Source organism: Ovis aries, chromosome 7, assembly GCF_016772045.2.
Source record: "Ovis aries strain OAR_USU_Benz2616 breed Rambouillet chromosome 7, ARS-UI_Ramb_v3.0, whole genome shotgun sequence".
NCBI lineage: Eukaryota > Metazoa > Chordata > Mammalia > Artiodactyla > Bovidae > Ovis > Ovis aries.
This window is the reverse complement of record NC_056060.1, coordinates 71,861,705-71,875,564: the sequence shown is the minus strand read 5'-3', so window position 1 is coordinate 71,875,564 and position 13,860 is coordinate 71,861,705. Positions and strand designations below refer to the sequence as shown.

Below are 13,860 nucleotides of genomic sequence, written 5' to 3'. Positions count from 1 at the left end.
CTGTGATAAATCATAATGGAAAAGAATACAAAAAGACTATATATATATGCATAATTGAACCACTTTGCTGTACAACATAAATTAACACAGTATTGTAACTCAATTACACTTCAATTAAAAAATAAAATAAAAACCCTGGAACAAAGAATAATAATTAAGAATTTTCATTTTAATTCACTAACCCACATCACAAATTGAAGACTGTCATTTAAAAAATAGTTTATGTTAACCCTTAATGCTGACACTTTATGTTTTCTCTTATAATGATTAACTGGGGTTAAAATATTTTGCATCATTGCTTTGCATCACAGCTCCAGAGAACATGAAAGAGGAAGGTTAGCTTCCCTTTTCTCCTACTGTGGTGCCTGCTTCCTGTTTTAGAAAAAAAAGTGTGAACTGTCACTTTCTCTAGAAAATCATTTTTCCGTATATTTTAGAGTAGGGTGGTATGTGAAATTTGTGGGGGCTGAAAGATGGCCTCTATGGTGATATTTTCTACATGCACTGTAGAAAACAATGAAACAGCATTTGTATAATGAACATAACTTATCTACTTATTACAGTACATTTAAAGTTTTTTAAAAATCAGTTCAGTTCAGTTGCTCAGTTGTGTCTGACTCTTGTGACCCCATGAATCGCAGCACGCCAGGCCTCCTTGTCCATCACCAACCCCCAGAGTTCACTCAGACTCACGTCCATCGAGTCCGTGATGCCATCCAGCCATCTCATCCTGGGTCATCCCCTTCTCCTTCTGCCCCCAATCCCACCCAGCATCAGAGTCTTTTCCAATGAGTCAACTCTTTGCATGAGGTGGCCAAAGTACTGGAGCTTCACCTTTAGCATCATTCCTTCCAAAGAAATCCCAGGGTTGATCTCCTTCAGAATGGACTGGTTGGATCTCCTTGCAGTCCAAGGGACTCTCAAGAGTCTTCTCCAACACCATAGTTCAAAAGCATCAATTCTTCGGCACTCAGCCTTCTTCACAGTCCAACTCTCACATCCATACATGACCACAGGAAAAACCATAGCCTTGACTAGATGGACCTTAGTTGGCAAAGTAATGTCTCTGCTTTTGAATATGCTATCTAAGTTGGTCATAACTTTTCTTCCAAGGAGCAAGCATCTTTTAATTTTTTTTTTAAATCAACATATGTAAAGAGAACAATCCTGACATCCCATGGGAGGCTAACAGACACAAATGAAATTATTTATGTGAAAGTGTTTCTGCTGCTGTTATTTAGTTGCTTAAATCAGGTTCAACTCTTTTGAGACCCTGTGGTCTCAACCCTGCCAGGCTCCTCAATCCATAAGATTTCCCAGGCAAGAACACTAGAGTGGATTGCCATTTCCTTCTCCAGGGGATTGAACCCAAGTTTCCTGTGTATCCTGCTTGGCAGGTGGATTCTTTACCATTGAGCCACCTGGCAAGAGTTTGGCAAGCTCTAGAAGTCTGTATAAGTACAAGATCTTTTTAATCTTACCAGAACTTGATTATACCCTGGCATCTGCAGAATCTCCTCAAAGACAGAATTTCTTCTTTCCCACATCAAGGGGTTGGAATGAGGGAACAGATCAACAAAGAGCCTTGCTGTTCATTCTCCCCCAGTATGATCACTTACATGGACAGAAAAATTAGGAAAATGCCTTTTCCCTTGTTAAATCTGTAAGAATTGGTCAGGTTTTCACTCTTTTAACTGAGAAAAAAAAATCTACTCAAGACTGGCTCATATGAAGTACAGCCTGTGTGGGACTCTGTCCTGTGTCCCTGACACACCCCAAGTGAAGGGAAAGGGTGGATATTGCTTCCCAATGCTCCTAAGGGCATGTCAATTAAAGCGCTGATGCTTCATGCCCCACAAGTAAAGCATGACTCAGCAAGGTTAGTCATGCCATTGGACCTCTGGAGCATCAGAACACATCTGGTCACATGACCTTGGAGCTCAAGGGCACCAAACCAGACTCATTTAGCGGAACTGCTCACTCAAGTCAGTCCTGTTACTGAACGACCATGGGATAGGGCAGATCAAGGGTAGCACAGACCACTGTGGATTCTTGACAGGAAGTTTTTCTATCATGTTACCTTGAGTCTAACCTAAGTGTGTGCCAATCACTTCTAAAGAGGGGGAAGAGACAAACCTCCTTAAAGATTCTGATTTGTGTCTTCCATTTGAAGAGAACTTTTGGTCTGTTCATATTTGTGGCTTTTCTTTGTTCCATTAAAGACTTAGGCATCACACACATGAATGAGCTCAAAGTATTTTAAAGGGAAAAAAGCTCCAGATCTCACCTTCAACCAGCTATGCCCCACCTCATCATTTTTTTCATAGTACCCACACGTAACTTAGGTCTCTCTGAGCATCCTGTTTTTCTGAAAGTGTAAGCGTTGCATGTTTAATTTGCTTGCCGTGTCATTCTGAAATCTTTAATGCATATGGTTCAGACATCTTGTTCACTCTTTGTTTGATTAATGCAATGCGAGTTTGCTGCTGCTGCTGCTGCTAAGTCACGTCAGTCGTGTCCGACTGGGTGCAACCCCATAGAAGCAGCCCACCAGGCTCCCGTCCTTGAGATTCTTCAGGCAAGAACACTGGAGTGGGTTGCCATTTCCTTCTCCAATGCATGACAGTGAAAAGTGAAAGTCAAGTCTCTCAGTTATGTCCGACTCTTCGCAACCCCATGGACTGTAGCCTACCAGGCTCCTCCATCCATGGGATTTTCCAGGCAAGAGTACAGGAGTGGGTTGCCATTGCCTTCTCTGGCAATGCCAGCTTATTTACTGCAAAAAAAAAAAAATCTACTTCTTTTTCTTCTGGAAGAGGAAAGTTAAATACCATACACATTTAAGGTATTCTGTGTTCCAGTCTAATACAGATGCTGCTGCTAAAGTATTATAATTTAACACACTGTCAGGTAATTCCACAATTCTGTTTACTTATTGGTTTTATTTTTATGTTTTTTTTTAAATATGGTGTTTTGTTTAACTGCTACAAGTTAGAAAAACATCTTTAATGTCAATGATGTAGCTTCTTCACTGAGGAGTTTTAAAACTGGCCAATTCTAGAAGTGAAAAAAAACTAGCATATGTGGTTAGTTGTACTTTTTATGGCTCAGCTTTGTGTTTCAGAGATGTTAGGGACTCCAAATAAAACAAACAAGCTTATCTGCAACTGGTCCAGCAATTCTGGTGTATAATTTTGTTTGTTGGTTTTGTGTCAGGGCTTCATAATCGGCATGATATTACTCATGCAGGGTCTAGTTTTGGATGTAGGAAAGGTGCTACTTGGTAATTTTTTTTCTTTTGCTTCTTGGAATTTTTGAATTCTGCTTAAAAATGACAAATGTCTGCTCCCTTGGGCTTTCGGTACCTATCAGACTCCACATTTACATTTTGGTTCTTTTTTTTTTTTTTTTCCAGTAATCTTGATGGATGTTTTGGAATGTGCTCTGAAAAAATGCACACTAATATGTAGCAGAGACATTTACTTTTTTTCTAGCAGAAGCTCATCCTGTGACATGTTTAGGCATCAGAGGATGGTTGGTATGGTAGATAACATCCGAAACTCTATATATACCTTGATTTCTGATTCATTGGAAAATGTGGTCCTTGAAAAAGGGAGTGGGAACCCACATAGGCTTTTATGGATTCAAATTCCAATATCGGTGCCTTTGAAGTTGTTGTTAGGAAATCATTTGAGTAACAAGTCTAGTCATCACCATATCCTGATAACCCACCAGGCAGATAAATTACTTCCTGTAAATTATGACATAGAACCTCCACCCACTGAGATTCATTATATTACCCAGCTGTCTTTTAAGTAAATTTTCTCTCTGAAAATAGTTACAAGGAATCCAATGTAAAATATACTCACAAGTATTTACCTAAGTACAGAGATAGGTAGCATTTAAAAATGAGTCAACAGTCTTCTCACCCTTTAAATCTGCCAGTTACCAAAATTTTCTATGGCATCTTGATCCTTAAAGGAGCCCCAGGAAGTAACTTAATCCATTCCCAGACATCTGGACAGACAAGCTAATTTTATCTTATTCTTCAACAAATGTAGCCAAGGCTCCTCCTAGCCCTTACAGTTTTGCTTTATAAGTGGTTTTTTAAAATTTTTTCCTCTGTTGGTTGAATATACTTGTTTCCAAGTATTGAGTCAATGACTGGGCCCATTAAAAGGAGCAGAAAAGAGAAAGATTTGCCAGGACAAACTTAATATAATTGAATTTTAATTCAGACCACACAATATACAAGTAGGCATATTATTATGACATATGATGACAGGCATATTATTATGAAATGATTTAAGTGTGGCCCTAAAAATACTATTTTTAGTATTTTTACCTGGCTATTGCTGGCTATTGCTCCAGCCTGGCTATTGCTCCCTTTATACACCTGCTCAGAAATGGAGCTCTTACATCTCCTTTCTGACAGCTATGCATAGATTTCTGTTGAGGAGTAACCTGACATTCGATCCATGTCACAATGACCCAGATGGTGTGCATGTTTGAGAAATGGAAATATATAATAAATTTGTTCCTTCTTTGGTCCAGTGCGTTGGGCAGTATTATGGCTACAACATGACTGTGTGTGTGTCTTATCTCAAAGAGTTTCTTTTTTGTCAGCTTGAATACGTGCATGGCTTTTCAATGTCCAAATATAATTTAGTATTTTCTGACAATTATACTTTTTTAAAAAGTATCTCTTTTGTGTTCGTTATTTTCTGTAATTTCATTACTTGGTCATTCAGAAACTGTTTTAACCAGATATTCTATTTATTTTGGATATCCAATTTATTCAGTCTGATAATATTTGTTTGCTGTTGACATAAAAAAGCACAGCATTTTTACCCCAAATAGAATATATCTAATCTATTTCTCTCAGGGTTAAAACACTAAGCCCAGAGAAAACAAGTGAGCTCTTCAAGGTCAGCAGACACTAGAGTAGTTGAAGAGCTGAGTCTAGCACCTACAGCCTTCTGATTCCTAGCCCAGGAATTTTTTGGTGAGTGGGGAGGAATTTTTTTTTTATCACTTTTTATTTATTTATTTTTAATGTTCAGTTTCCTTTAATGACCCCCATTCTCCCCGAAGGGCAGGTGCAGGCGGCTGGGCGATGGCAAGAGGTGTTCACTTAAAGATCTTGCCCTGATTGAAGGCTTTGCCCGCATGCTGGAAGGCCCCTTCCCAGCAAAAGTATTCTCGAACCAGCGTCTGGGTCTCCTTGCTGCCGGGATCCAGTTTCCGCCATGTGTATGACTCGTAGTCCACCTGCCAATCTGGACTCAGCGGAAAAGCAAGCTCCTGGCCTCGAAAGACCCAGACCCCAGAAATGGAGCTGCTATTGTTGGTTCCAAAGAGAATGACACTGGCAAAGGCATACTTCCTCAGTTTGTCCAATCGCTGGAACATTCCAGTGATGAGGTTGCAACTCATGAAGGTTTGGGTGAGCTCTTCAGGGAAGCGATACTCAGAGTACCACAGGGACCAGCCATCTTTATCAAAGTGATCTCAAAAGTACAGCAGGGCCACAGAGAGCGTATCCTTGTTGGAGTACTTGCGCTCAAATTCATCCAACACAAAGGTGCTCTTGGGCAGACGGCCAAAGGGATCCTTGGCCTTCGGCTTGGCAGCCAGCGCCTGCTCACATTCATCCAGCTCCTCAGGAGCCCGGGCAGCCGCCTTCTTCGCCTCTTTGCCCTCCTTCCACTCCGCCTGGGGCTTCGGCTTCTCTTCTCGAGAACCTTTCTCCTTCCGTGGGGTGTCCTTTTTAGGCTGGCTCTCTGCAAACTTTTTAGCATCAAACTGGGCCATTTTCTCACAGTTTCACCTCTCCCAAGACAGCCTGGAACTGGGGCTGGTTAATGCAGGTGAGGAATCAGAGGTTGGTATTAGGGAAGGCCTGGCGGAAAGAAGGCTCCAGAACCTGTTTATAAAGCTACAGCAGGGTGCAGACAACTGTGACGTCAGCCAGTGTCACACGTTCGCCCACCAGAAAAGTTCTCGTCTTCAGGTGAGCATCCAGCAGCCCCAGAATCCGCCTCACTTCCTCCTTTGCATTCTCTCTGGCCTGCTTGTTGTGGTGCATGATGCCCAAAGTAGGGAACACCCAGGTGCTGGCTATTGGCACTATGTCGCTATCAGTGAAGCTCACCCACTGCACAACCTGCGCTGCTGCCTCGGGAGTACTTCCCCGCAGCTCCTCGTCGCTCACATAGTAGGCAATGGCATTGCTCTCCAACACACAGAATCCATCGTCACCCTCAAAGGCTGGAACCTTGCCAGCAGGAAATTTACGGAGAAGTTCGGGGCTGCGGTTGGTTTGGCCAAAATGGAAGTGGGGTGGTGCGGAGAGCAAGCGGACCTGAGCCCCACTGTACTGAGTGGCAATGAGGGCCTTGAAGGCCCTCCAGTTTTCAGGGTATGTGTACAGGGTCCCAGCCGCCATGGTGATTCCACAGAGAAAGGGCTTTATCACTTTTTAATATGTTTTGTCACATAGATTTCAAAAATCCTACAGATAATTTAATTGAGTGACTAGTTTCTCCTCTAATTATTCATATTATATCAATTGTTCTTTAATGATTTAAAATTTTGTGCAAGTGGGATTTTCTTCTATGTGAAAGCAGGTACATCATTTCCCAACTCTCTCTTCTAGGAGCCACTAAACATGAGCAAAATATTTACCCTTAGATGGATATGGTGTTGCACCATTTAACTTGCTAGTGATCAGCCTGGGCCTGTACTTGGAATAGCTCCATTCATGTTTTATTTTCTCCTTCCAGAGAGTGCTGAGAATACAAAGCAACTCTCACCCATCTCCTTGCTTAAATCTCACTAGAAAGAATTTCAGTAAAAACATTAAAATATACAATACTGAGGCATTCAAACTGTATCAGCAAGTAGGTAGAACACAACCTTCTAAACCATCATCCACTGAAAGTATCCTTTTATTTGTGACACTAATTCATTTAAGAAAGACTTCCACCTAAATTAGCACCACATCTAAAAACAAACTAGCACATAAATCCAGAAACAACTAGGGAGAACAGTCAATTAAATCATCTAGATAATATAAATGGGAAAACACTTTCACAACTCTCTGCCTGATTTTTGCACTAGCCATGATGTCTTGATATTTCTTCCAAAGAGAATGTTTAAATTAAAGTTGTTCAAAAGCAGCTATTTTACTCGGGGTTGGGAGTATCACTGACTAGTGCATCTGGATTAATTTATATCTGTATTTACTAATGATGCTAAAGCTGAAACTCCAGTACTTTGGCCACCTCATGCGAAGAGTTGACTCATCGGAAAAGACTGATGCTGGGAGGGATTGGGGGCAGGAGGAGAAGGGGACGACCGAGGATGAGATGGCTGGATGGCATCACGGACTCGATGGACGTAAGTCTGAGTGAACTCTGGGAGTTGGTGATGGACAGGGAGGCCTGGCATGCTGCGATTCATGGGGTCGCAAGAGTCGGACACGACTGAGCGACTGAACTGAACTGAACTGAATCATCTTAGAAAACAGAAGAGCTTTGGTGGGTTTGGATCCATGTTTAGAGAGTTCAGGTGCTAGCTGGATGGCCTAGAACTGTTTCCCAAACTTTAGTCATTTGCCAGTCCCCTTTATGATTTTTGCAACTTCCAACTATATACCCTTTATATGTTTCTTATGTAATATTTTCTTTTTCTTGAAGTTGAGTAAATTGAAAACTTAAATATGTCTATTTAAAAGGAAAATTGTATCACTCTTATAAACAGGAAACTATTTGCTATAATATATAGCAAGCGTGAACGTAAATAAAATCCAACATTATTCTATTTTATACTGTCACTTCAGAAGACTGTGATCTTCCAATCTGTCATCCCTTTTGTTAAAAGTTAGAGTAACACATTTTGCATCAGAGGAGTATTAAACACAAACTTGCATTGAACTGAGATTTTCTTGAGGTTATTGGAAGAATTGAAAGAAACTTAGAAAAAGGCAAATCTGCTTCTGCAACATCCCATGCTGTGATGCTGGGGGTCTTCGAGCTGTCCTGCCAATGCACAGACTCACGTCTGCCTCTGCACCTTCACAATTGCTATTTATTCCCTTCCCCAGAAAGGACTTCCCCCAGAGTCTTACAGAGCTCTCTCTCCCACTGGTTTTTACTCAAGTCTGCTTTATCACAGAGTTCTTCCCTGCCTGACTACAGGCAGTAAAATACAGGCATACTTCATTTTAGTGTGCTTTGCTTTATTGGGCTTCGTAGATATTGCCTTTTTACTTTTCTTACAAATTAAAGGTTTGCAGCAGCCCTGGGTCAGGCGAGTCTGTCAGCACCATTTTCCCAACAGCACGTGCTCAGTTCATGTCTGTGTCACATTTTGTTAATTCTCGAAATAGTCTAAACTTTCCTATTATTATTATATTTGTTATGGTGATCTGCGATCAGTCACTATTATAACTGTTTAGGGACACCACAAATTGTGCCCATACAAGATGGTGAACTTAGTTGTTAAAATGACAACAAAGGATTTAGAATATACTTATTCTATTTACTTTAGAATAAACATAGTTGGTAAAATAGAGGCAAGTTTTAAGAGGATTGACTCCAATTTTGGGGTAAAGTGCTATCAAATAACACTGCAGGCTACAGAGAAATCATTTATGAAAGGGAGAGACAATAGGTGTGACAAATTTCACTGTTGTCTTATTTTTTTGAGAGAGTATTTTTATTGAAGTATAGCTGATTTACAATGTTGTATTAATTTCTGCCATATAGTAAAGTGATTCAGTTATAATTTTATTATATATGTATATTTTATATATATATACATGTATACATATATAATTCAGCTATTTTATGATTAAGTTTTGTAAAAAGGAGACATTACATATCCAAAACAAACCCCAGAAGAATCTGCAAAACATATTGACCTCTTAACCTCCAGGTTATAGATGTCCTGGTGATTTTCACTTCTTTTGTTATACTTTGATGACTGATTTTATCCCCAGTAAAACCAGTCCATGATTACAAAATTTCTGTTTTTGTAATAAGGCAAAACAATAGTGCTAGTTCCGTGTAGTAAAATGAGTGGTGTTTAACACAAGTCCCCAGCTCATTAAAGTTTGGAGTCAGTAAGAATTAGGGCACTGAATCAAGCCTTGTTTAGGTGAATAAATTTAGTGAGAGAAATTCCAGTCTACAAAGCTGCAGTTTTAATCCTTAACTCCAGGCAGTCATTTCATAAGTGGTTTCCTTTGGTCATATAAGGTAACTGTGGGTCACATAAGTTCTGTTAGAAAAACAAATCAAGCCTTCTGTTCCACTAATGGTGGATCAGGTAACTTTCTCTCCTAGGAAGAAAGACCATATTCTATAATATCAATAAACTTATCAAGGCTTCCCTCACCCCCTGATTCTGCTTAGTGTCTTATAGGGCAGGCAAATGCTTCAAACAAAATTTAGATCTGTTAAATGGATAATTCCATTTCCCATTAAGAATTATTTTGCACTTACAAAATTAAAGTATCACCTTGTGTTTATTTTTAAAACAGGAAAATATTGATGAAGCAAATTTGCCTTTCTCATTTATTGTATTCTGGAGCAAGGTTTATTTATACTCAGTGAAATGATCACTTTTCTGGTAATTTCTCTTTTTTCCAGCAAAGAAAGCTTAATCTTCTTTCCGAAAATGATTCTATTTGGGCAGCAAATCCCACACTGAAAATTGTTCCAGATCTCAAATTACATAACTTGAACAGATGGCAGTCTCATGGTTTTGACATGTTGGGCTACAGTCCTAGGCTGTGCAGAAGAACCAGCTCTGGAGCCTTCCAGTGGACAAGCAGACAGATCCCGTGAGCCAGCAGACCTGTATGACCACGGGATCAGGTTGAGAACTGCAGTCTGGCTCAGCTTCCCATGTTCACGACTCCGAAGCATATTCCTCAGGATCCTGAAAGACATACCAGTAGTCCTAGAGAAACTAGTGGTAAATTTGGTTAAATCATAAAGATAAACAAACCTTTTTCTGTGAGAGAAAACAGACTCTCAGGGAACTCTATACCAGAAGAGGGATATAGTTTATGGTAAGACTTGCAATGCCACATGCAGTTAGTTATTAAATGGATATGTTCTAATGATGTCTTGGGTTTGGAGTACCAAGAGATGAAACAGCTAAAAATGCCTGTCTTCACAGAGCTCGAGATTTAGTGGGGAGAAGGACAACCAATGAATCAATAAACAAATAAACAAATAAATGTTCACATATGAGGGTGATAAGTGCCAAGGAGGAAAAACAAATGCAGAAAAGAGGGATAAGTATGTGAAATTTTAGACAGGTTGGCACAGAAATGCTTTTTTAAAAGGTGACGTTTGAGTAAAGACTGAACAAAATAAAAATGCAGATCATGTGTACTTTGGGAGAAGGGCGTTCTAGAGCGAGGATACAGCCAGTGCAAATGCCCAGGGTCAGGGGGATAGATGGACTGTATGAAGAACTACAAAAAATCCAGGGTGGCTGAAGCAGGGGAAGGCTGCATGAGATGAGATCTGGGAGAGAAAGTGAGGTCAGATTATGCAGAGTTTAAAAGAGCATAATTTGGAATTTGTCTTTTATTCTGAGTGAGGTGGAAACCACGAGGAGGGTTTAGAGCGACAAAGGACATGATTTGAATTATTATTTCTCAGGATCCTTTGTGTAGAAAGTCAACTGTAGGGTAGTAAGTGCAGAAACAAGGGGTGAGGAAGTGAGAGGCAAAAGGGGAGCATTTAGGAGAATGAGAGGTAAGGAGGTAAGAAATAATGATTTGAACCAGAATGGTACCAGTGGAGGTAATGAAAAGTTTACAAATTCTAAGTGTATTTTTAGTGTAAAACTAACAGTTCTGGTTCATGAATTAGATATGTAAGAAAAAAGAGAAGCATCTAGGATCATTCCAAGATTTGGGGGTTGTGCAGCTGGAAGGATGCAATAGAGCTGAGAAGTGTTGTGAACAGGAGAAGAATGTGGGAGGAGGAGCAGATTTGGGGGATATCAGACTTTTTAGATGTTTTTTAGATCTTCCTGGTAGCTCGGACAATAAAGAATCTGCCTGCAATGCGGGAGACCTGGGTTCAATCCCTGGGTTGAGAAGATCCTTTGGAGGAGGGCATGGCAATCCACTCCAGTATTCTTGCCTGGAGAATCCCCACAGAGGAGCCTGGTGAACTATAGTCCTTGGGGTCGAAAAGAGTTGGACATGACTGAGCAAATAAGCACAGCACACAGTAGATCTCCAAATGGAGATGTTGAGTAAGCAGTGGGATATACAAGTTAGGTGTGCCAAGGAGAGATTTGGGCAAAAGATATAAAAGTCTGGGAATCATAAAGATATACATAGTATTTAAAGCTATGTGACTTGATGAGTTTACCTAGAGAGGGGAGTGAGAGTGAGTGTAGAACCAGGTAAATATAGTCAATAATCATTTGTATGGAATGCTGCTGATTAGTAAGATGAGGCAAGTTGGCAATTGAATTTAGCCGTATATAAGTCATCACTAATCTTTATAAGAGAAGCTATAGAGAGTCTAGGGCAAAAATCCTTGTTGCAGCAGGTCCAAGAGAGAATGGAGACATTGAAGAAAGACAGTTCTTTCTAAAACGTTTTGCTATGGGAACTTCCCTGGTGGTCCAGTGGTGAAAGTGTTAATCGCTAATTTGTGTCCGACTCTTTTGCAACCATATGGACTGTATCCCTCCAGACTCCTCTGTCCATGGAATTCTCCAGGCAAGAATACTGTGGTGGGTAGCCATTTCCTTCTCCAGGGGATCTTCCCAACCCAGGGATCGAACCCATGTCTCCTGTATCTCCTGCATTGCAGGCGAATTCTTTGCCACCAGGGAAACCCAGTGGTGAAGACTTTGCCTCCTAATGCAGGGGGTATGAGTTCAATCCCTGGTTGGGCAGCTAAGGTCTCACATGCCTTGAGGCCAGAAAACCAAAGCATGAAACAGAAGCAATATTGTAAATGGTCCATATTAAAAATAGTACTTTTAAAAATTTGCTTTGTTTTAAAAAGGAGAGGAATGAGGTGGTAGCTAGATAGGGAAGTTGGAGCAAGAGAGGATTAAAGAAAACTTTCTATTAAAGTATGCTACTGCTTCTAAGTCACTTCAGTCATGTCCGACTCTGTGAGACCCCATAGATGGCAGCCCACCAGGCTCCCCCGTCCCTGGGATTCTCCAGGCAAGAACACTGGAGTGGGTTGCCATTTCCTTCTCCAATGCATGAAAGTGAAAAGTGAAAGTGAAGTCGCTCAGTCGTGTCTGACTCTTAGCGACCCCATGGACTGCAGCCTACCAGGCTCCTCCACCCATGGGATTTTCCAGGCAAGAGTACTGGAGTGGGGTGCCATTGCCTTCTCCGTATTAAAGTATGATGTACATAATAAAACGTACACTGCTTACGTGTGTAGCTCTCTGTCATTAATACAACCAAACACACAGAGAAGCACCCTGGGATGCCTCATGCCTGGTCCCTCCCAGTCACTGTTCACACCCTACTCAAGGGCAACATCTGTCCTGACTTCTAAAACCACAGATTCATTTTGCCTATTTTGTATTTAACTTAAATGGAGTCATACTGTTTATACTCTTTTGTATTTGGCTGTAGTTTAATCTTCCTTATCATTGTATAATAACCCATTGCAAGAATATACCAAGATTTATTTATCTATTCTACTGTTGTTGGGCACTTGGGTATTTTCCAGTTTTACAAATAGTGCTGTTATGTACATTCTGGAATATATCTTTCACTGAATATGTACATACACATTTTACTGGTTATATTTCGATGAGTGGATTGCTGAGGCATAAAGTATACATATGGAGAAGGACACGGCAACCCACTCCAGTGTTCTTGCATGGAGAATCCTATGGACAGAGGAGCCTTGCAGGCTAGAGTTCATAGGGTCACACAGAGTAGGATACGACTGAAATGACTTAGCATGAATGCATACGAAATATGCATTTGTTCAGCTTTAATTTTCCAAAATGTTTGTGCTAACTGCCCCTCTCCAGCACTGTAAGAGAGACTTTATCAGTCACAGCAGTGATTTTATCTCCATCTGTCACTCATTGGTCTTATATCTCCATTTGTTGAGAATTAAAGTTGTAAATAGGAGTGGAATTTATTGGGCCCCCTTCAAACCTTAAGGATAAGACTCTACTGCCCACAGTTTTATGAGCACTGCCCACCAGCATAGAACCTGGCACCGTGCCTGACACAGGATATATATGCAGCATGTGTTAGTTGTTGCCCTTATTTTGCCACCCTCCTCTCAGACCTGCTTCCAAGCAAGGGCAAGATAAGGCAGTGATAACTGCACATGCTTTCTTTTCAACTCACACTTAGTCATCTGATCTTGTTTTACAGGGCTGGGAATGGGGAAAACTCGGGTTTCTTCACTGATCATATTGTAGGGCCAAGAACAATACAGAAGCTCAAACACTCCTTTCCATAACTTCTGTTGCAAACATCCATCAGCTCAGGCATCTCACCGGGTTGTTGGAAGGGCTGAAAACAATTACACCCTGGCTGTGATAGGTTTCATTGTAAAATAAGTCAATTAATAAGCCATCTCCAAGAAAAGGATACTCTAGTTAGGCACTGAACTTCTAATAGTAGCAATTCTGAGGACAGCTAGTTACACAACTAAATACAGTACCTTGCCCTTGGCAACTATCCAAAAATGAATATTGTTTATTTAAGCCAATAAATTAAATATACTTCTGCATTTACAAATCCCTTTCTAACATCTATATTCATCTGTAGGAAGTAGTTGTGACTACTATCATTACATCCAAGGAGATAAATTGATTGTTTTT

The 13,860-nt window shown here is 40.5% G+C and overlaps 1 protein-coding gene and 1 pseudogene across 1 annotated transcript in view; both read right to left on the bottom strand.

Annotated features, from left to right (window-relative positions):
* Positions 1-5,034: 5,034 nt before the first annotated feature.
* Positions 5,035-6,457, bottom strand: LOC101105823 (elongation factor 1-gamma-like; annotated as a pseudogene).
* Positions 6,458-9,565: 3,108 nt separating this feature from the next.
* PRKCH (protein kinase C eta) overlaps positions 9,566-13,860 on the bottom strand; it is a 362,213-nt gene continuing 357,918 nt past the window's right edge. Inside the window, exon 13 of the mRNA XM_027971917.3 lies at positions 9,566-9,948. Within this exon, the coding sequence (XP_027827718.2) occupies positions 9,919-9,948 (30 nt within the window). The 3' untranslated portion in view covers positions 9,566-9,918. The remainder of the gene's footprint in view (positions 9,949-13,860) is intronic.